This window comes from Pelobates fuscus, chromosome 5, assembly GCF_036172605.1.
Source record: "Pelobates fuscus isolate aPelFus1 chromosome 5, aPelFus1.pri, whole genome shotgun sequence".
In the NCBI taxonomy this organism is placed as follows: Eukaryota; Metazoa; Chordata; class Amphibia; order Anura; family Pelobatidae; genus Pelobates; species Pelobates fuscus.
The window spans coordinates 13769186-13794188 of NC_086321.1; the positions used below are offsets into that span (position 1 = coordinate 13769186).

At 43.1% G+C, this 25003-nt stretch overlaps 1 protein-coding gene across 3 annotated transcripts in view; it reads left to right on the plus strand.

The window, feature by feature from the left end:
• ARSB (arylsulfatase B) overlaps nucleotides 1–25003 on the plus strand; it is a 105547-nt gene that overhangs the window by 66298 nt on the left and 14246 nt on the right. For all 3 annotated transcript variants that reach the window (XM_063453587.1, XM_063453588.1, XM_063453586.1), the window contains one exon: nucleotides 8300–8370. In XM_063453587.1, the coding sequence (XP_063309657.1) occupies nucleotides 8300–8370 (71 nt within the window). The remainder of the gene's footprint in view (nucleotides 1–8299; nucleotides 8371–25003) is intronic.

Here is a 25003-nt window from a genome sequence, read left to right on the forward strand (position 1 = left end):
AAAACCCTCTCCAGGAGGTTTTGGTGGCCTACTCTTAGGAACGATATCAAAGATTATGTGGGGGCATGTCAAATATGTGCCGTTTCTAAAGTTCCTCCTAGATCACCCCCTGGATTGTTACAACCACTGCCCGTACCTAATGCTCCATGGACCCATTTAGCCATGGATTTCATTGTGGATCTACCCAGTTCAAACAGGTTTAATACAGTCCTTATGGTCATCGATAGATTCTCGAAGATGGCACATTTTATTCCACTTAAAAAATTACCATCTGCTCAAGATCTAGTTCAGATATTCTTGAGAGAGATCTTTCGGTTGCACGGTGTACCCAAAAGCATAGTATCTGACAGAGGTACCCAATTTATTTCTAGGTTTTGGCGTTCCTTTTGTAAACAATTGGGCATCGAACTCTCCTTTTCGTCAGCTTATCATCCTCAAACAAATGGAGCAGCAGAGAGGGCTAATCAGTCTTTAGAAGCCTATTTACGTTGTTTTATCAATGCCAATCAGTCTAACTGGTATGAACTCTTACCCATGGCTGAGTTCGCCAGGAACAACGCGACTCATGAATCTTCTAATCATAGTCCATTCTTTGTAAATCAGGGTTATCACCCCACTATTTTCCCTTCTGAATTCTCAGACACGGACATCCCTGCTTTAAACGCCCATTTAGAATCTATTCATGATACTTGGGATTCCGTTCATTCAGCTCTGCAAAAGGCTTTGTTACGTGCAAAAGTCCAAGCTGACAAGAAACGGGGTGCCAATCCTGTCTATCATCCAGGTGACAAGGTGTGGCTCTCCACAAACTTAGGGTTCCGTCCATGAAATTTGCCCCTCGGTACATAGGTCCTTTTCGAGTCATCCGACGTATCAATCCAGTGACCTATTCCTTGGCACTTCCTGCTCATATGAGGATTGCCAATACATTTCATGTGTCTTTGCTCATGCCCCTTACTTGCAATCGATACACCAGGATATCTACACCTCCTCCACCCTTGGTAGTGGGTGACCAAGAGGAATACAAAGTTCGTTCTATAATGGATTCCAAAATGTCCAGAGGTATCTTGTTCTATCTTGTTGACTGGAAGGGTTATGGTCCCTGCTGACCGGGTTCATGCGCCCCGTCTTGTCCGGTCGTTTCACAACCGCTTTCCTCTTAAGCTGGGTCCTTCCCGCCCGGTGAGCGGTCTTCGAGTGGGGGGTACTGTTGCGGACGTCGGCCCGCCGAGTCTCACGGCCGTGCCCAACCGGCACGACCGCACCGACAACACGAGCTTACCTGCTCGTCGGCGAGCCGGGAACCGCTCCCCCAGGTCGCACGTTTTGTGGTCAGAGGTCGCCCTCTGACCAATCAGAGCATAGAGAGGGATATTTAAATCCCTAACTCACCCCAGTACTTTGCCCTGTCGTGGTTTCCGTTTCCTGGTTTCCTGAGAGTGCTAATTTTTCATGTTTCTGATTTCCTGGTATCCTGATCTTGGCTTTTCCCTGGTTATTCTAAATTCTGGTTTCCCTGACTTGGCTTGTCTTTACGGTATTGTGTATTTTCTTGCTTCCCTGACCTCGGCTTTCCCTTTGACCATTCTCTGTCTCTAGCGTATTAGTCCGGCCATTCTAAGGTCCGGTTTACGCTCTGTCCTTTTACTTCCCTTTCCTTATATATGTATATGTTTACATAGTTTCTGCGTGCTGGACCACACTAGTAGTCGTGACACTGTGGTGGACGGCCTGGCACCCAGAGCGGGTGCCTCCGCCAATCGCTGCTCCTAGTGCTCACCAAGTACTCCCAAGCACTCCACCAGACACCATCAGCACTGTAGTCCCCACTTCTAGCGCTACAGCTTGGTTGGGGTCTCGCTGTCCTCCACCCACCCTGGACCCAAGACCAGGATCCAGCTTCCAGTGGGTAGACCTCTCCTCAAAGAGAGTGTACCAATATGCTCTTAAAAGAGCAAGTGATTATAATCCATGGGGAGTATAGTGATATAGCAATCCCCAGAGTAAATATAGCTATCCCCTCCACACATGAGACGAGGCCCTATGTTGAGGGTGAAGAGGAACTAATTTATTGGTAGCCACAACTGGCCTTATATGCAAGTCCCCATGAAATGGGCCCTCCCCCCTGGACCTGAGAGTAAGCCACAGCAGAAACAAACACACAATTACATTGGCTGTCAGATCCAGGACACTCCCATACATAATAAGACAATCCCTCCCCTGTGCCTGGGAGATAATTTAGTCATGAACTGAACTAAACTCCATTATCTCCAGACACAAACACCACATTTTTATAAAACCCCCAAAATAAATTTAAACACGCAAAACCCCCACAAAACTTACATCCCATGATAGCCCTGATCTGGGTGACCAACATATCCAAAATTCACCCAGATCGGTTCAGGGGTTCAGGAATTTCCTGGAAGTCATTAATTTGACCGACTGCACGCATGGTCCCATGCCTAAAACATTTCCAGGAATCAGGGCTTGAAATCGGTCTAGTTCGGTAGTTTAAAAATAAACATACTACCTAACATAGTCAATGTTCTTACCCTGGAGCTTGTTCCCCTCATCCAGACGAACGATTCCACCAAACAGTGCCCTTCTAAATTGTATAGAACCGAACGCAGGTGATGATGGAAGTTCAGCGGTGTTCGGGAGTTTCTGTGTCCGATTTTGAGTTCCAGGAACTTGACGACCAAACACCACTGCCTGCGTTCATGCGAACAAGATGGCCGCCACCTCGTGGTCGTTCATGCAAACAGCGGACACCCAAACAGAAAATTAGAACACTGTGGTTAGAATCATTACTAAGTGTTAATAGGGTTAAACAAGCTCCCGGGTGGTCTCTGGTTCGCACGGCTGATCAGGAACCGAACCATATAATCCCAATTGCACGAACAGAGTATTTTTAAAGTATTTTAGCCAGGTCTATTGCAGGGGCCATAGTCCTGGGGCAGGAGGCTGGCAAGCAGGCTCCTCCAAAAGCCCGTGGTGAGGTTCTGTTCGCCACACAGACAAATTATTTGCTTCATTCGCAACACAACTTCCACTAGCAGACGTATGGAGGCTGTGCAACCCTGCCACCAGTGACTACAAATTCTACTCCCACCCACACAACTCCTACTCCCGGATAGATCTATTCCTCATCACCCCCTCCCTGTTACCCATGGTAAAATCGGCAACCATTGGCTCTATCTCTTGGTCAGACCATACGGAGACCACGTTGGAAGTATCGATCCCCAATATAGCCCGCCCCTGGTCCTGGCATCTTAAACCCACACTGCTACACAACCCACTTCTGAAAGAATCAATACACAAAGAAATAAGTGAATACTTTACCCTTAATAAGAACACAGTCTCCTCCGAGAGTATGTTATGGGCAGCACACAAGACAGTCCTGTGAGGAAAAACTCATCAGCATAGCATCCAAACACAAAAAAACACGGCTGGCCGAACTAGCACAATCCCTCACAAACCTTTGAACATTAGAAAGACGACACAAGGCCAACCCATCTCCGGACATAATGGCCCAAATGAAAACATGCAGGAACACTATAAGGGACTTCATGGCCAGAGACGCAACAAAAGCACTCCAATGGTCTAAACAATTATTCTATGAAAAATCTAACAATGCAGACACACTACTGGCTCGGAGACTAAAACGCAGAGGAGCACAAAAACGCATAAAACTAATACAGACCCACGACGGACAAACTCATACACTCCCAGCCAATAAACAGCAGAAATATTTCAAAATTACTTCACCACATTATATGACCACACCCCACTGCCAGACTGTAGCCATCGCAGACACCCCAATCCATAGAGGAATACCAAAATAACATACCACTGCCAGCCCTCACCCCAGCAATGACCAAAAGACTAGCTGAACTCATCATGATCGAGGAAGTAGCCAAAACCATTAAAACCATCAAGCCAAACAAAAGCCCAGGCCCAGACGGCTTCACAGGACTGTATTATAAAACCTTATCCATGCTACCACGACCTCATCTTTGCAACTTATTCAACTCGATGCTCCTGGGAGACTCGTTACCCCCAGGCATGCTCAGGGCCGACATATGCCTCCTACCCAAGCCAACGTTAAAATGTTCATGAAATTAATGGATAGACTCCACCCGTACCTACCCAAATTTAATATACCCAGACCAAGTGGGCTTCATCCCATCCAGACAGGTATATGACAACACCAGACGGACTTTTGACTTAGTATGAACAGCCTCATACAGACAGATCCCAACCCTGTTCCTATACTCTGGCCCTTTTTATTTGCTATCCTCTGCAAGATCCGAATCCCACAAACCTTCATTGTTGCACTCCAAACCCTATACTCTACACCAGTAGCAAACCTCCTCATATCAAACGCAAACCCTCCCTCCTTCAGAATCTAAAACAGGACCAGACAGGGATGCCGCCTCTCCCCACTCCTATTAGCGCTATCTTTAGAACCCCTCCTACAAGCACCCAGACTCAACCCAAACTTTAAGGAGCTACAAATGAGGAAGGAGGAATACAAGGTGGTGGGATATGCCGACAACCTTCTTCTCACCCTGACAGACCCCACACACCCCCTACCACCACTACTTCAAGCACTAGCCCAATACTCAGCAGTATCGGGATACCGACTAAATCTAGACAAGACAGAAGCACTACCAGTACAGATCCCCGCAGAGACCCTAACCACCCTCCAAGCACACTACCCATTCCATTTCAACTCCTCACCTATCCACTACCTGGGAACAAATCTGCTGGCAGACGTAACCCAAACTTACACCCTTAACTACACCCACCTCATACAGAAAGTGATGGGAGACATCACATCATGGGAAGGTCTCTTGATCTCATGGCTCGCCAGACTAGCCTCAATAAAAATCAACATACTCCCAAGGTTCCTATACCTATTTCATAGACTACCCATCTGTTTCTGTGTCCCTGACCTCGGTTAGTATTTTGACTATTCTTGGAGACATTAAGTCCGGCCATTCTAAGGTCCAGTTATACTTTATCCTTAGTCCTAGGTGTGACACATTTGTATGGGTACATAAAAGAGCAAGGATAGGAAGAGCCACAATGTACCTCCCGACGAGAGCAGGGAGACTGGACCTACTGCACATGCTACACTATTTCCACGCGGCACAACTCGCCCAGGTACAAACCCTACATGCTCCAGCTGGACTCAAGAGATGGGTAGACCTGGAGCATGATCTATTCGGCAGGGACTTCCCCTCCCTATGTATCTGGCTCCTGAAACAAGCCAGACAATCCCACAGACAACTCTGGCCCTCACAAATTTCATCAAAATATGGGACAAACTCGCACTTAAATAAACACTCACAACGCATCCGTCACCCCTAACCCCGATACTGCGAAACAAACACTTTGCACCAGGAATGGACCCCCACAACTTTACACATTATGAAGACAATGACCTAACATGAATATACCAGTATTACCGAAACCATCAACTAATCCCATTCACAGATCTACCGCGTAACACACCACTCACTACCAATGACTACTTCCGCTACATACAAATCAGAAATTTCATGGACACCACCACCTACAAATTAGCAGGACAAACCACACTCACGGCGTTTGAAAACAGATGCATGCAAAACCCAGTACACAAAGGACAGATATCACCCATCTACTCCCTCCTAGTCCACACAACGCCAGACACAACACTAACATATATCTTGGCCTGGGAAAGGGACCTGGGACCACCTGAAGAACCTGCAGACTGGGGGGACATTTGGGAAGCCACAGCAACAGTCACAATTTGCGTCAACCATAAAGTGCAGGTGTACAAGACATTCATGAGGTGGTACCTCACTCCTCTAAAATTGAAACAAATGAGGATATCCACAAGCGACCTCTGTTGGAAGGGCTGCGGACAAAAAGGGACATACTTCCACCTATGGTGGGACCGCCAACAAATAGCCCAAACGGAAATCACAAACCTAGCCTCCAAAATCTTATATACAAACATAGGGATGGACCCCTGGACATGATTACTATTTAAACCCCTAAAGGACACACCCGAGCACAAAACAAGCTCATAGCCAAAATGGAACTAGCCACCAGAAGAGCCATAGAATCGCACTGGGGAGCGGCAACAGTCCCAACCATAGGAGAAATCAAAAATAAAATAGAGGAAACCAGAAAAATTGATAGCCTCTCAGCCCTTCGACACGACATGACAAAACACTGCAACAAAATATGGGACCCTTGGCTGATCGAGTTCCCGACCCCTAACAAACGCCCGAGCCCCGGATGGGGCAGCGGCGCTTGCACCACATGTAAAATACCCTTTCACGGAGAAATTAATACACAACACCTATAATGGTCATCATCGCCAATCCACAGCCCAACCACACCCCCTCCCCCCCTAGGCCCACGCAACTCCCACACACACACCATCCCTAACTCTAGGGGGACAGCCTCTCATAAACTTCACAAGTGATAGCACTATGAGGTTCGAAAACCATAGCAGCACCTAGAAAACTGAACCAACTGGACCCCCAAAGGCGACACCCCACCCACATCAACACCTAGCACCCAAGGGCCCACCCAGCGCACCTCATAACTAACCAAAAGTCCTGGGGCACAGATAGAGCGCTACCAAATCAACCCCAATACAAACACGGCCAGTCCCCAAATCCGACTCAGAACCATAAGCAGAAATCCCGAATACCAGGTAAACAGACGAAAATACACAAGGAAACACCACAAATACACAAAATCTACTGACAACAGACAATCTCATCAGAAGTTACAAGGTAGAAACCTAAACAAACCACCCATTCTACCCGGGAATGAGGAAGCTCACAACCACCCTAACCCAAACCGACCACATATCTAGGCTGCCACTCAGCATGAAAAGACCACACAACCGAACCTATATACGTTCCAAGCTGTATGATTGTATGATTGTACTGTAACCCACCTGTTTGTTTACGTGACCAGCTGTAACATCCTGATACACCCCCTTACTACGGTGCATATACACCGATCGAATGTTGTACTGCTTTTCTATAACTCAATAATGCTGTAAAGAAAAATCATATATTCTACTAATAACCAGAACGAGTTGTTGTATAGTGTTTTCTAGTACAGGGATACGGCTAGCAGAGGCTTATTATACTCCCCTGCTGACTGGACCTCTACGATTGGTTGATTTTCAAAACTAAATAATTAATCTAACTAACCAATCATAGTATAGCCCCAGGCAAGTCTAACTAAAGGCGCACCAAAACCACTAAAGTCCTCTATAGTGGTAATAGTGCCAGGAGTCCTTTGGTGCCATCCCACAAGTTTGAACACATATCTGGGTCCCCGGCTGCCCACATCATTCTAATTCTGTGATATCACTAAAGTGTAAGATCCCATTCTCAGTTATGTCCAAATTTGGACACGAGTCCTAAAAGGGTCAAAACCAATATTGTTACAGCAGAATGGGAACGTATACCTAGTGATATCACAGAACTCTGGAAGAAAACCATGTTCACTGCTTACCATGGGCCAGCATCAGGGACTCCTGGCACCATAACCACTGCAGCACACTGTATTGCTTATGGTGTTTTGAGGTAAGACTTGTCTGCTAGTGCGTAAACAGATGTTGAGGAATAGGGCACCCAAGGGCTGTGAACCTTCACTCCTTTTCATATTATCACCTTCCATCCCACCACTCAAGATATTGTTTACTTATTTTGGGGTGATGTTACACTGGTTAGTAAATAACATCTCGGTGTAACGTAGCAGTGAATCCCAACACATCACCTCCCAGTCATTTGTTACTTACACATTGTGTATAGCTAATTCAATTAAAATAATCGTGCATAAATAATGCTTTTTCCCCCTTGTATATAAACATTTTATGCATGGTCAGTTTAATTGTTTTATGACATTTGAGACTTCGAAATGCAGATCCCTGACTAATCGTGCCTTTCTACATAATTCTGAGGATACCTGTTTTACCAATTGATGAAGACCAGAAACTGCTATTAATGCCATCAGAAATGAATCCACCCTCTTCTCGCTGTCACATGATTTCTATAGATGTCTATACGGCGTGTGCCGGGATTATCCTGTTATCATGTCCTGCTATGTCTAGCTCAGCTCTCAGATGTTGCTACATTGAATACGAGTTTCGCGGTAGATTGTTGATCTGTCAAATTAGTTATTTCCTAAAGTCTTAACATAAGGAAGTATTAAAAATGGAAAATGCAGTTAGCAGATGTTGGACACTGTAATGTTTTCCATTTCTTTATTCTGCTAGTGAAGGAAGCCCGTCTCCCAGGGTGGAACTGCTTCATAACATAGACCCTCTGTTTGATGATTCATTTCCATGTAAGTAGCCTTTTAACTTTGATTTTATTGTAACAAGGTAACTTTTTGTATCGATACTCATTTTATTAAAGGAACACTATAGCGTTATAATTACAAACCTGTTTTCGTACTGCTGTAGTGTCCCGGCCTCTAGTTTTGAAGGTCCCCCACCACCACCATTCGACGATTAAACCCTTTTGTACCTTAACTCTCTCCAGCGCCAAGGTTCCATCGGTGCTGGCTAGGTCTCCTTCTTCAGGCAATGGTGGGACCTAATGTGCATGAATGGGGAGTGTCGCCAACACATTCATACTTAACATATAGGAAAGCACTGAATCCATGGGGAGTATAGAAAATGTTACATGTCCTCATTAGGGCTGCATTTACCACAAGGCATTTTCCTAGGGCGGCACTTTCGGGGGTGGGGGGGGGCTGTGCCAAAAAAAAATCCCAATCTCCCAGGCAAATACCTTGTTTGCCCCCCCACCCCCCACCCCTGAGGTGTTAAACTACTACTAATATAAGGGAGTGCTGTCCTTCGCTCTTTTTGCTCTCTCACACGCCCTGAGCAAGAAGAGCTTGTTTCCCTCGCTGCCTCCATTAAGCGCCAGCCAGCCCATCCATCAGAGCCAGCCCATCCAGCAGCCCCAGCAGTGCTAGCCCAGCCAGCAGAGCCAGCAAGGAACCCACCCACCAGCTGTCAGGGAAAGGATCCACTCCAGCTCTCCCAAAGGTAGAGAGGCTGGGTGGATTTAAATTTAAAAAATATATATTAATAATTGGTGAGTGTATGAGAAAATGTATGTGTGTGTCACGGTCAGTGTGTGTGTATGACTGTGAGTGAGTGTAACTGTCAGGGTGTGTCTGTGAATGAGTGAAAGTGTGTGTATGTCATTTTATGTGTATCTGAGAGTGTATCTGGGCGGGGAGCTCTCTGCCTCCGATCCTCCTCCGTTCCGCCCCATCGGCTGAATGCGCACGCCCGGCAAGAGCTGCGCGCGCATTCAGCCGTTCTCATAGGAAAGCATTATCAATGCTTTCATATGGACGCTTGCGTGCTCTCACTGTGATTTTCACAGTGAGAATCACGCAAGCGCCTCTAGCGGCTGTCAATGAGACAGCAACTAGAGGATTTGGGGGAAGGCTTAACCCATTTATAAAAAAAAAAATATATAAATAAAAAATGTATACCTTTTATATCACTTCTTAACAACTAAGATATTCCACATTTTTATTATTAATATAGTCCACCTACAATAAGGCACCTTGTAGTGATTCATCTATTTGTATCAGCCTGGAAAGCATCGAACAAAACCCCCAGGACAACCATTTACTTCCTGTGGGATATTTCTCTGCGCATACGCCACCTCGTATTGTTTCCAATTAACATTTCTCAGTAGGGTAGATAAACATAAGATTCGAAGTGAGTCACCAATCGGCCTGTGATTCATCAAACTGGCTTCTGTCCTATATCAGGATCATGTTTAAAGCGATTACAAATCGGAAATTCCCCCGTACTGTTTACATATTTTTTTCTAAGTCTTTTATCGAAGTTTCTTGGGGGTAAAGTAATGTATACAATATTATGAGCACAGCATAGTTTAACAGCTCCAGGGGATTAATGCTAAGTAGCAAAATGGTAGTATGTTAAATGCTTTTATGAAACAACCAAATAATTTTTGTCAGTTTGTTTGCAAAATGTGTTTCAAGTCATTGCATGGATGGTGTTGCACATGGCCTTTACATTTTGATTCCCAGACACATGGACTATGGCCTTGAATATTCGTTAATCGTTTAAAGAGTCAGTGTGTTTGGCTAGTGGCTTTAGGGAGATTTTCCCAAAATGTTAATATGTGGCCTGTCCATTCTCACTTGTTCGTTGTTAATCCCTGCATTTCGTAGAAGGCACAGCTCTTACAGCCGCTGGGCACAGTGACACCCAAACTCTGCCCACTAACTCCGCATACTAAAATTCTCAGTCAACGCTGGTCAGAAATTCTCTGTTCAAGTTCCACTGCACAATGCAGAGTGACTGTAACTGTGATTATACCAGTTCTGTTTTTATTATGACAGTTCTTTTGTACTTAACCTGACTTCATGATTGGAATAAAATAATTCTGTTCTGGTTACTTTATGCATGTAACTTAGTGTCATCCAAACAAAAAGTTATTTTTTCATGCCCTGATCTCTTTACTGTATTGTTTTTGTCCATAAAGTGTAGTTAATACCTTTAATCTTAGTAAAAGGATAAAACAAATCCTCATTTCAATCAATTGCACGTGTTGGCATTACATTTCAGTCTCTCAACGTTCTGAACATTTGTTTTATTTTCTAATCATTTTTGAATAGTCCAAGGCAAATAAACCTTTTTAATAATCTTTCTGTAACCGGTAAAAAAACACACCTTTAAACGATCTCTTAAATAAGACAAACCAGGGGAAATAGAATGACCTGCCGCACGGAGTGATTCCATGTTATTTATTGTGTATATCCTGCGACTTGACACATTGTATCCCTCACTTAACCCCTTAAGGACACAACTTCTGGAATAAAAGGGAATCATGACGGAATATTTCCATCATGTGTCCTTAAGGGGTTAAAGAGACAGTATAGGCATCAGAATACGAGTTTACAGCTTAATGTAGTTCTGGGGCAAGGCAGCTGTCGATGCAGACCTTTTCTGAGAAAATGCAGTGTTTGCACTGCTCCCAAAGGTCACCTCCAGTGGTTGGCACTCGAACAGCCACAAATGAGGCTTTCTGGCTTTGGGCGTGCAAAGATGAGTGACCATGAATGCTCCTGCTAGAGATTCAGTGAGTCAGTGCAACTCAATGAGCACCCTCCTATTGCCCCCCTCCCCCCCATTATGTTGATTTACAGGGAAGCATTGGGTTTGCTGAGATCATCAGTATTGATGACCTCAGCCAGCGATGGCTCCTGTAAGATCTAAAATACTAAAGAAAAAAGGAGTTATGGCAGATGTACAAAAATAGGAAGTGTCATAGCCACATTGGTGTAAACTCATAGTTAAAGCAGCCTCATTTTTTGTTTGGAAAATAATAAAACAAGATAAAAATCACGTTTGGTTAACAAAGCCGATTGTGTGGTACAGGTAAAACATTTAATTGTTAGAAAGTTGCAACACATTGAGATAAACCAGCTCAGATCAATCAGGCTAAGTGAAGGATGTATACAAAAGATAGGGGGAAACCGCTGTCTATACCTATAAAAGATTAACAATACATAGTGAAGACCATAATATGCATGTTACACAAGACACGCTATAAGAAGCACTCACAAGATGTAGATAATAAATGTACATTCAGGGTGCCAACCCCTAATCCTATAGGGGGGTTAAACTGGATCCACTGGAGCAGGAACAAAAGTAGCAGTAGAAAAAATGTATTTATTAATAAAAGGCGTTTCGTTCAATTAGACCTTCTTCAGGGTCCTCTTAAGTTAAAATAGAAATTGAAATAATACAATACAGAAAAAATCTGTACAAAAAATTCCCGCTATACCCTCCCTCCCCCACAGTCCCAATATATAGGACAACTCCTATTCCTATTGGTGGTGTGGTGGGTGTGTTCACACTTGGTTCCGGACCGATCATCATTCTGCCGCATATCAGCTGTGCGAAGTTGATTTCCCCGCTTCCAGCTTCTTCCGCGTCACCGGAAGTGATGTCAGCCTTTCACACGGCACTTCCATGCGTTCCAGCGATGTCTTCACGTCAAACGTATATTAACTTCCATGTATTTCAATGGTTATTCTTGCGCATGCGTAGTTAGCAAATTCCTTTACTTATGAAAGTCCTCATTAGTCTTAGAGTAGTCATTGACACTAAAAATAAACATAATATCAATCAAAAAGCTCATAAGCTATATACCTGAATAACAATACAACTTAAATAGCTCTATATAAATTCCTTTGAATAGCAATATTGAGCCATTAAAAGGCTCTGCTTGAACGCCTTAATAACATACATAAAAATAGATACAGAAAAAATATAGGAAATAGATATAAAAATAATAAAAATGGAAAATATGAAAATATAAAAAATATATAAACTTAAAAACTCCACATACCCAAACAAACAAATAATGAAAAAATAATAAAAAAAATACTAATATAAAACACCAAAGCCACAGTATTAAAAATATATACATAATATTAAAGAAAGCAAACCAAATCTATATCCACATTTAACCCCTTCGGTTCCAATGTTCGCAATCGATGTATCCAATAGGTTTCTTTTTGACAGTTTTTTCAATCTATCTCCCCCTCTCCAATGGGGGGGTGTCAGGGTGGCGGTCCGGTGTCCGGAACCCAAACACAGTGTCCAGGCGGCGGTGCAGGGACCCAGTATGCCTGATGTTCAGAGTAGGAGTCACAGTGTGGAGGTGGATTAGCAGGGTCTGGTGCAGGGTAACCGCACGCCCCCTGGTGTTGAGCACCAGCGTTTGTGCAGCCACATACCAAGACCCTGAATCAGCTTCAGCGGATACCCGGAACTAGGAGCTTGGAAATTTAGCAGACCTCCCAGGAGCTGAATAGGGAGGCTCTGCAGCAAGATTGTATCCAGTACTAGAAACAAGACTAGACTAAAGATAGGCATTAAACATGAAAACAAGACAGAACTAATAGAACCCAGAACCAGAGAAGGATAGTAAGCTAAACCCAGAACATATACACAAGACATGAGGAAAACATGAACATAACATGGGCATGACTGGACAGGACTGTACATGGACTGGGGATACAAACTAAAACACGACAAGATAACATAGGCAAAACAAGAGGAGAAATAACTAAGTACTTCATATGGAAATCATGGGGATTTAGTCACACTATATGATCATACATTGCATAAGCCTGTCAACAACGTCAATGTACCCCATAACTGGCAGGTCCTACACTGCCTAATGTATACTAAAATAACCAAAATACATATATAGCACTGCAAGAAAGGGCAGAAGCCTTGAGGACCTGCCTGCAGGAACTCTGAAACAGAGTGACTGATGGAAAACAAACGGGTGTGGCAACATAAAACAAACATTTAAAGGAAACCTGGAGACTGGGAATCCCAGGGATGGATTACAGGAATGAACCCAGAAATCCCAGCATAAAGAAAACCAGACATAGAATAGAAAACCAAAAAACCAAGAAAAACTAAACAAGAATTGTAACAAGAGTACTGGATACCAGAAGCCAAGGCCAGACATCTTCACAGAACAGAGCAGGACATGACAGGGGGAAAGTGTTCAATACCTTTACACAAGAATTTCTTAAATTCAAAGGACACGATTGACAATGCACCGGAACCGAATGGGTAGTGAGACCTTTTTTTAATATTATTGAGATGTTCCATAATTCTGACTTTCAATAATCTTTTAGTACGTCCCACGTATTGCTTACCGCACGGACACTGTAGCAAATAAACCACAAAATCAGGGCTCATACATCTGGCCAGAGCGCTGGCTAGCTCCGCCCCCCTAAAGAGAATTATTTAAGGTGTGTCAGATATCTAAATAGTTAGTGTAACACTCATGTTTATATTCATACCTCTAGAGCAGGGGTCTTCAAACTCCGGCCCCCCAGATGTTGCTGAACTACAACTCCCATGATTCTCTGGCTATCTATGTAATTCAAAGAATCATGGGAGTTGTAGTTCAGCAACATTTGGGGGGCCGGAGTTTGAGGACCCCTGCTGTAGAGTGTACCTTTAAAATATCCACTGATCTATAGGTTCCATGACGTTCTAATATGCATACTACATTATTATTATGTCATAATAATACCATGTTCTAAAAGAATTATAGTGAATTGCAAACTGCAGGCCAAAATAACAGAATTGGATACATAGCTAGTCACAGCTCGGCTAATTTAGCCTGAAAGGAACATTTTTTTAATTCGCCAATATTAGCTGCTTTGTCTGTAAATGTCTTGTTGTGTTTCGTATTTCCTTTTACCCCGTTCTGTAGTGCTGACATACTCCATCCAGTCACTTATATAAATCCTATCACATTAGTAGCTGTGATACCTGTCTCAATTCTTTCATTTTAATGTGGTTTATACTAGGGTCAGGTTAGACAAGCACTCATTAAATTACATAGTGCAAGTTGTCATTACTAAACATATCCATTTATTGGTGCTAATTAATGTTTATTGATATTTAGTGCACTGTCTGGTGATATTTATTAATGCTTATTAGTGAAGGAGCATACAATGACATTAAAATAAAAAGAACCAGGGACAGACTGGCGAATAGATGCCATGATAAGCTGTACCGGCAGAGAATTCAGCAATATCTGGGAGAGAAATAGGGATAAATTTTAGGAGGACTAGTTTGTCTTATGGGACAAGCCAAGCTTGCCAAAACTTGAAAAAACACGAAGCTTTGTCCATCGTGGGATGTTCCATGGCTGTGACCAATTGGTATTTCTCCCCATTTATAGGCTGCGTTGTAAGGACCGCAGGATCCTGCGCATGTGTGATATATGGTTATAATTTACAATGTAGCAAATTGCTTGCTTTAACTTGAATTTGAAATATAAACTACATTTTAAAGTGTTAAGAAAGTGAAATGGAAAAAATAAAAGTAAAAATGTGTATACACTATTATGGTAGTATACATAAATCATTTATTGTAGATTGCAAGATTTTCCCTAAACAATAGAGCCACAATTGCTCACAGCCAGGTCCAATGTTACTGTGTTGCTACAACCACTTAGAGCTGTATGGCAAAGCTAAGCAAAGAATATACCCCATCAGTTATACAACTATACCTTCCATGAGCCTTACAGCTGGCCAAGTATCACTGGATTTGTAGGCCATGCCTTCCTAGGGCATTTATTAGAGTGCTTTTAAACTCCCCGCTCCTTGCACTTTGTTTATTTTATATTGTTAAGTCCACTGCTTTTTGAGTTTGATTCTTGTTTGTTTTAAGAGGATAGTGTGCAGATGACGGCCTCACACCTATATACCGTTATCAATAGACGTACAAGGAGCGTCGAACATTCAACAAGTTCACTAAAGCAGCGAAAAATACGTTAAGATGGTGAGCTCTTTGGGAAAGTCGTCTTTCATTGTCATTGTTTTGTAAGAAAATAGCATTGCTTTTGCAATAATATACTCCCAGAGGACACAGGAGGGGTCTGAAGTAATCTGTATATGTTAAGTTGCTTTCAACAATGTTAAATGTTATGTTTGAAGAACATTCGATGACCCTGGGCAAGGCCCATCGGGGACCATTCACAGCACAATGATTGGCCTTCTTCAAAGACGGTCGTTCTGCCCACTCCATACTCCCTATTGTGTTTCTGAATCACAAGACATTTTTCGTTCTTTTCTTTTGTTTAAGCAAACCACTTTAAATCCATTCTTACATCTGGAAAGAATTAGTTAGGAAACACTTTTTTTTTTTTTTTGCTTTCCCCCCATTTACCCTCCTTTGCATTTTTGAAAGTTGGGCCAATGCCTCTGAACTTAAACCTCGATTAACAGAGGTTGGTGGCCTACAAGGTTGGGCTGATATATTTGCTTAATACTTTGATGGTTTGTTTTATAGTACAACAACTCATTTAGCCGAGGTGTAAACCACTCACTTCAGTCTATCCACCAAAAAAACATTGTATTTATTTTGGCAAAGCTTGAAAAGACGAGTCACTTAATGGGTTCAAGAGCACAGCTTTAGCCTAGCGTAATCCGACCTCCTCCACTGCATTCTAATCATCCGAGAATAAAGACATGCTTATTTTATCCTGGCCTGACAATGACTTAAGCGTTTATTGTTTTTTAGTCTTTTAACTCACACAGCATTTAAATACGAAGTCAATGAATGATTTCCATTTATTTAACCTTAAAAAATAAAACCTTTTCAGCAAATGCAAAAATATGTTATCATTTCATTTAAGTGCCAATTTTTTCAGAGCGCTGTGCAAAGGTTAAACAAATCATACAAGTAATTGATGACAAATTTAAGTGAATGGGTACCGTATTGTCAAGAGCCCTATTCAAATGAGAAGGGAAGATAGACTGACAGTTTTAAAATCCATATTTAACTAAGCATTACATCTTTAAAATATGACATATACATTCGCTGTGAAGCAAAGCGATGTAATCCTGTACAAGACCTCAAGGATCCAAGACTCACAGCCAGACTTCTAGAGACAGACAAATATTAATTAATAATCAAAACATTCACTTAATTAGCCGTACCCTCACAGAGCCAAACTAACAGATTGCATTTGTGGGGCCGAATGCTTGGAAATTAATTTATTTTTTTGTATGTGTGTGCCTTTATTATGGGAAAATAATAACGTACTGCGTTCTGGAGACATCATAATTAACCATTGAATGTCACAATGGCATTATTTTTTCCAACTACACATTTTCGCATTATGTATCAAATAGCTGCACCCTGAAGTGCAACTCCCAATAACCTCAGGCAGGACAGTACATGTGTATTCTGGAGTTTCCCTCACATTATGAACTCTGCATTAAACATTGTCAGCCACACCGTGCCTTGTGGATCTTAATTTCTATTTTTCATTTAAGGTTTATTAAAAATAGCGGACTTTGTACAGTAACAGATAGCAGAAAGTTAATACATCGAGCACATCACAATATAAAACAATCAAACGCTAAAGTATTGAATATATATGTCTTATTACAGCTCCAACGGAGAGCTAATAAATCTGAAGGTTCGGTAAATGAATCAGGAACAGCCTAGACACATTAGGGAGGATTAACCCTGCATCGCCAGGTAACAACATGACTTGAGGACGAGAGGTGTACGGAGCAGGCACTTGGAGATCAAGAGAAGAGGCAGAATACAGCGTAATATGCTGTGAGGTCATGCCCGAAACAGTGTGGCAAAAATAAACCGAAAATTCCAAAACTCCCTTAAAAAAAACTCCACCCCATTTTTAAACCTGGTAAAAAATATATAATAATAATTTTTGAAAGACCATTCCCATTGCATCACTTTTTAGTTTACCGTTCGGTGCTGCAGATAGAGACCAGACCTGCAAACACCACAGTCCCAACAGTCAAAAAGTAACCTCTCTTCTACCACATCAGGCTAAATATAAAGTGTGTCTGGAACGCGGTTTGATCGTACATTCTATTTCATGATTGCTATAGATTCAGTTGTTTGCTTGTGAGTCATTGACACATATATCGAATTGTGCATCATCTCCAAATATAACCGTAACGGCAATGACTATCAAACTGTAATCTAATGATACATGGGTTTTGGAAATGTCACGAGAGGCACGTTGTGAGCTGTTATGCTGTTAAGTTAAGCAAATGTAACATTTAGGAGAAAGTTAAAGAGGGCAAGACGGTCAATCCATTAAATCTCCTGCCCATGGCCACTTCATTACTGCATCCTCAGGTGTGTTTTTGAACTCGGTTATTCTGAAAGTCACTTTTTATGCGACGGAGAAAAGTGATTTCTTCTTTCATAGAAATATTGTCATCCTATTAATAACCTTTACTGGTAACTTTATGATTCCGTTTCCTCCAGAACAGTAATATAAGTGATAAGGCGACATTGAGAGACTGCAGAGATCAAATCCATTTAACAGAAATATTTGCTAGCCTTTTTAGGGTGAACAAATGGTTACATTTTAAAATATTACTTTTGACTTATGTCTATTATTTTCGGGGTGAACTATGCATTTTTTAGAGCAAAACAATTTTGTTCCTAGCCGAGCTACCTTCTCTTATGTGGTCCACCAGCCGGCCAGTTTTATCAGGATCGGACCAAATCCATAGATCATCATATAAATAGAAACCTACTAATTGCAGAAGCTATGACAATAGCTGTAAAATCTTTATTTTTTTTTATTTTTTTATTTTTTACCAATTTATGTAATTTGTATTCCTAATCTAATTTTGGAGAATCTCAGCCAGTCACTTTAAAATAGTGTGTGATTATTTCATATCTGCGTCTCTGGCTTTTACAAACAAAAACATAAGTTTTGGTGCATGTGACGGACCGCCTGGCACCCCGACCAGGTGCCTCCACCAATCGCTGATTGCTGGTAATCCTTGAGTACCATAAGCACCACACTGGACACCATAACCACTTTAGTCCCCACAGCCAGCGTTACAGTTTTGTTGGGGTCTCGCTGTCCTCCACTCACCCTGGACCAAAGACCAGGATCCAGTTTTCAGTGGGTAGACCTCTCCCAATCCAAAGAGTAAAGCAGGATAGCTCTTACGAGAGCTAGTGATTATAATCCAGGGGAGTATAAGGAGTATAGCAGTCCCCAGAGTGAATTTAGCTCTTCCCTCCAAACATGAGACGAGGCTGTCTGTTGAGGGTAAAAAGGAACTCTTTTAATGGCAGCTACAACTGGCCTTATATGCAAGTCCCCATGTCCCCATGCTAGGTGTTTACTCTAACATATTCCAGGGGCATTCCCCACTGGACCTGAGAGGGGACTATGACAAAGAACACACTTTACTTACATTGGTTCTCAGGTCCAGGACACTCCCATACAAAACAAGATAATTACTCCCCTGTGCCTGGGAGATAATTGAGTCAGGAACTGTACTAAACTACCGGTAAATTATCTCAGGGAAAGAAAACATACATTTTAACAACACCGCAAAACACATGGAAACCCCACAAAAGTCACATCCCCTGATCTGGTTCAGAATTTCCCTGGAAGTCATAATTTTGACCGACTGTGCACATGGTCCTATGCCCAAAACAGTTCCATGAAATCAGTGCTAACAGTCGGTCAAGTTCGGTAGTTTAAAAACCAACAAACTACCAAACGGAATCCATAGTTCTACCTTGGAGCTTGTTCACCTTGTTCGTGGAAACGTTTCCACCGAACAGTGCCCTTCTAAGTCGTATAGAACCGAACGCAGGTGACGATGGAAGTCCAGCGGTGTTCTGGAGTTTCTGTGTCCGATTTTAGTTCCAAACACCGCTGCCTGCATTCATGTGAACAAGATGGCCGCCACCTCGTGATCGTTCATACGAATTGCGGCCACCCAGACTGAGTGTGCACTTCCTTTTAGTCCGGCCAGGTACAGGAAACAAAAGCTCCCTGTAACCGCGGACCATACAGAGCTCGGCCACACTACAACACAGGTAGGGGAGAGGGGAGGAAGAAATTAGTAGGGGAGGGGGGAGGAAGACATTGGTTGGGTTGGGGGGAGAAGGAAATTGGTAGGGGAGGGGAGGAAGAAATTGACAGGGAGGGTGAGGGAGGGACAGTGACATCCATCACACACACACAATCACACACAATGCACCCCTTATACACAGAAAAACACACAATGCATTACACACACAGACACACACACACTTTACTTTTGCCTAGGGCGGCAAAAATCCTTGCACCGGCCCTGGCCCCAGTCTCCTACAACTGCAGAGCAGCGCCTCACGCTTTCAGCCCTGAACCCTGAGCCCAGAGCACTGCTGGTGTCTTCAGTACTGTAAGTACAAGAAGATATATTACTTGTTTTATGGGGGTTAGGAGGCTAGGTGGTTGGAGGGGAGACGATTAGGGACGGGTGGATAGAGGGGTTAACCAGGAATATCATACTGATCACATGAAATGCTCACATCTAGCCAGGGATACCATACTGAGCACATGGAATGCTCACATCTAGCCAGGGATGCCATACTGAGCACATGGAATGCTCACATCTAGTCAGGGATATCATACTGAGCACATTGAATGCTCACATCTAGCCAGGGATACCATACTGAGAACATGGAATGCTCACATCTAGCCAGGGATGCCATACTGAGCACATGGAATGCTCACATCTAGCCAGGGATGCCATACTGAGAACATGGAATGCTCACATCCGGCCAGGGATATCATACTGAGCACATGGAATGCTCACATCTAGCCAGGGATGCCATACTGAGCACATGGAATGCTCACATCTAGCCAGGGATGCCATACTGAGCACATGGAATGCTCACATCTAGTCAGGGATACCATACTGAGCACATGGAATGCTCACATCTAGCCAGGGATATCATACTGAGCACATGAAATGCTCACATCTAGCCAGGGATGCCATACTGAGCACATGGAATGCTCACATCTAGCCAGGGATGCCATACTGAGAACATGGAATGCTCACATCCGGCCAGGGATATCATACTGAGCACATGGAATGCTCACATCTAGCCAGGGATGCCATACTGAGCACATGGAATGCTCACATCTAGCCAGGGATGCCATACTGAGCACATGGAATGCTCACATCTAGTCAGGGATACCATACTGAGCACATGGAATGCTCACATCTAGCCAGGGATATCATACTGAGCACATGAAATGCTCACATCTAGCCAGGGATGCCATACTGAGCACATGGAATGCTCACATCTAGCCAGGGATATCATACTGAGCACATGGAATGCTCACATCTAGCCAGGGATACCATACTGAGAACATGGAATGCTCACATCTAGCCAGGGATATCATACTGAGCACATGGAATGCTCACATCCGGCCAGGGATATCATACTGAGCACATGGAATGCTCACATCTAGCCAGGGATATCATACTGAGCACATGGAATGCTCACATCCGGCCAGGGATGCCATACTGAGCACATGGAATGCTCACATCGAGCCAGGGATACCATTCTGAGCACATGGAATGCTCACATCTAGCCAGGGATGCCATACTGAGAACATGGAATGCTCACATCCGGCCAGGGATATCATACTGAGCACATGGAATGCTCACATCTAGCCAGGGATATCATACTGAGCACATGGAATGCTCACATCTAGCCAGGGATGCCATACTGAGCACATGGAATGCTCACATCTAGCCAGGGATACCATACTGAGCACATGGAATGCTCACATCTAGCCAGGGATATCATACTGAGCACATGCAATGCTCACATCTAGCCAGGGATGCCATACTGAGCACATGGAATGCTCACATCCGGCCAGGGATATCATACTGAGCACATGGAATGCTCACATCTAGCCAGGGATACCATACTGAGCACATGGAATGCTCACATCCGGCCAGGGATATCATACTGAGCACATGGAATGCTCACATCTAGCCAGGGATGCCATACTGAGCACATGGAATGCTCACATCTAGCCAGGGATGCCATACTGAGCACATGGAATGCTCACATCTAGCCAGGGATACCATACTGAGCACATGGAATGCTCACATCCGGCCAGGGATATCATACTGAGCACATGGAATGCTCACATCTAGCCAGGGATGCCATACTGAGCACATGGAATGCTCACATCTAGCCAGGGATATCATACTGAGCACATGGAATGCTCACATCTAGCCAGGGATATCATACTGAGCACATGGAATGCTCACATCTAGCCAGGGATATCATACTGAGCACATGCAATGCTCACATCTAGCCAGGGATATCATACTGAGCACATGGAATGCTCACATCCGGCCAGGGATGCCATACTGAGCACATGGAATGCTCACATCTAGCCAGGGATATCATACTGAGCACATGGAATGCTCACATCTAGCCAGGGATATCATACTGAGCACATGCAATGCTCACATCTAGCCAGGGATATCATACTGAGCACATGGAATGCTCACATCCGGCCAGGGATATCATACTGAGCACATGGAATGCTCACATCCGGCCAGGGATACCATACTGAGCACATGGAATGCTCCCAGCCAGGGATATCATACTGAGCACATGGAATGCTCACATCTAGCCAGGGATGCCATACTGAGCACATGGAATGCTCACATCTAGCCAGGGATGCCATACTGAGCACATGGAATGCTCACATCTAGCCAGGGATACCATACTGAGCACATGGAATGCTCCCATCTAGCCAGGGATATCATACTGAGCACATGGAATGCTCACATCTAGCCAGGGATATCATACTGAGCACATGGTATGCTCACATCTAGCCAGGGATATCATACTGAGCACATGGAATGCTCACATCTAGCCAGGGATGCCATACTGAGCACATGGAATGCTCACATCTAGCCAGGGATGCCATACTGAGCACATGGAATGCTCACATCTAGCCAGGGATACCATACTGAGCACATGGAATGCTCACATCTAGCCAGGGATATCATACTGAGCACATGGAATGCTCACATCTAGCCAGGGATGCCATACTGAGGACATGGAATGCTCACATCTAGCCAGGGATGCCATACTGAGCACATGGAATGCTCACATCTAGCCAGGGATATCATACTGAGCACATGGAATGCTCACATCCAGCCAGGGATGCCATACTGAGGACATGGAATGCTCACATCTAGCCAGGGATGCCATACTGAGCACATGGAATGCTCACATCTAGCCAGGGATGCCATACTGAGGACATGGAATGCTCACATCTAGCCAGGGATGCCATACTGAGCACATGGAATGCTCACATCTAGCCAGGGATACCATACTGAGGACATGGAATGCTCACATCCGGCCAGGGATGCCATACTGAGCACATGGAATGCTCACATCTAACACTATAGTCACTAGAACCACAATGGCTAAACGTAGTAGTTTTGGTGTTTATAGCATGTCTCTGCAGGCTTTTTAATGTAAGCGCACTGCCTTTTCAGAAAAAGGCAATATTTACATTACTGCCGAGGAATACCTTATCAGGCGGCCACTAGAGGTGCTTCCTAGTCCAGTGTTGCACAACGTGCAGCACTAGCATTCACGCTGAACACTCCTCATAGAAATGCATTGATTCAACGCATCTCTGTGAGGAGATGCTGATTGGTGCAGCGAAATGTTTTGCCACGCATTGGGTTGGCTGATATATATTCAAACACTGTACATTCCTGTGCATTGTATTGATGAGGTGATCTCTAATACGCTCACAAACTGCACGTTCCTGTGAGTTATTTTGCTGTAGAGCTTGTGATACACTCACACACTGCACTTTCCCATGCATTTTATTGCTGAGGTGTTCTGTGATGTACTTGCACCTCACACATTACTGTCAGTTGTATTGCGGTGGCACTATGCGATACACTGATATGCTTCACATTATATTATTTCACACACACACACACACACACACTTAAAATTTAACATTATTATTATTATTATTTCATTATTTACATAGCGCCATCAAATTCAGTAGCGTTGTACAATGGGATAAACAACTCCCAGTTTACTGAATAAGAATATACCCGGCGAGTAAGAATGCTATCCCCCCAGATTTGTAGGGGTTCCTACGCCCATGATTGGGATGCCTGAGATTGGACAGCAATAGAAAGTCTGGGCCGGGTTACAAAAGGAGGGCTTGCAAAGACTGTAGACAAAAGATCTGTAGCTTTTACAGGCTGTTTTTAGATATAACTCCAAATAAAAAAAATGCATAATTAAATGCATGCAAGTTTTTTCATTTGGGGTATATGTGCTGAAAATTGATATTAATTTATTTTGTATTTGGGCACTGGAGTGTCCCTTAACCCGCAGCTCAAATTTGCCACCCAAATGTGGATGGTTTGTATGGATCCCCAGATATCCCCAGATGTTGTAGAACTACAACTCCCATGATGCTTTGCATGCCTTTAATATATTTTTCGAATGATAAACTATAATGGAAGTTATAGTTTTAAAACATCTGGGGGAATCTACCTATTGGGCACCCCTGGTATAGTTACTGCATACGTTTATGGAGTATTGTGTTTCGAACAAGAATTAGAGGTGGCCATCAACCCAAAAATAATTCAATCTGAGTTTGATCTAATCGTTGGTGTTGTACATGGATTCTGAACAGGTTTGTATTGTGTAAAACGCACGGGAAACTATTACACGTTTTGCATGGAAGTATTTGTGTATTTTACTTCAAACGCAAGGATTTCAACCACAAGGCTTCTAGTTCAGTCTGACCACAAGGCTGCTGCTCCAGATGAGATTTTAAGTGACTTCACGCTGGAGCCACCCAAGATTAGGGCCATAAATGCATATGATTTTATTTAGCAACTTGCAGCATCGGTTAAGGAATTTATATTTTTAACTTCAAAATCCCTCCAGTGAGAATTCTTACGACATAAATCCATGCCCTTTTACAGCATAATTACTTATGGTAAAATAGTCTGTTTTCATATATATATTTATAATTTTTAAATAGTTTCGCTGAGTTCAGAATAATGACCAAAGCTCCCATCAATCCCTCAAAGCTGCATCCAATTACCTCTTAAAATATGAAGGTCACGGCGATCTCTCACTTTTTATTTATTTCGATAAAGTTACAGGCAGTGACTGAGCTGCACATAAAATTCATTATCACCATAAAGCTTCGAAAGGTCAGAAAATGTCTCTCGATTGTTTAATAATTCATCTCCCCTGTTGAGACACACAGATGGTTAGCCGCAGATAATTGCACGACTTCGAAAAGGTTCGCAAATTGTCCTAAAAATGACAAACGAGAAGAAATAAAAAAACAAGGGAAAAATAAATACTGTTAGGTGCGATCAGTTCTTATAAATATACACTTTAAAGAAAAAGGAAAAATGAACGTGCCCAAGTGTAATGGTTTTGTCTTCAATTGTTTCAACATTTTCCATCATTCAGCACATTCGATGTTGAGTCATTTGAGTGTCCGCTATAATAAACTGCACAAATATAATTTAAAAAAATGGACTGGAATAGCAA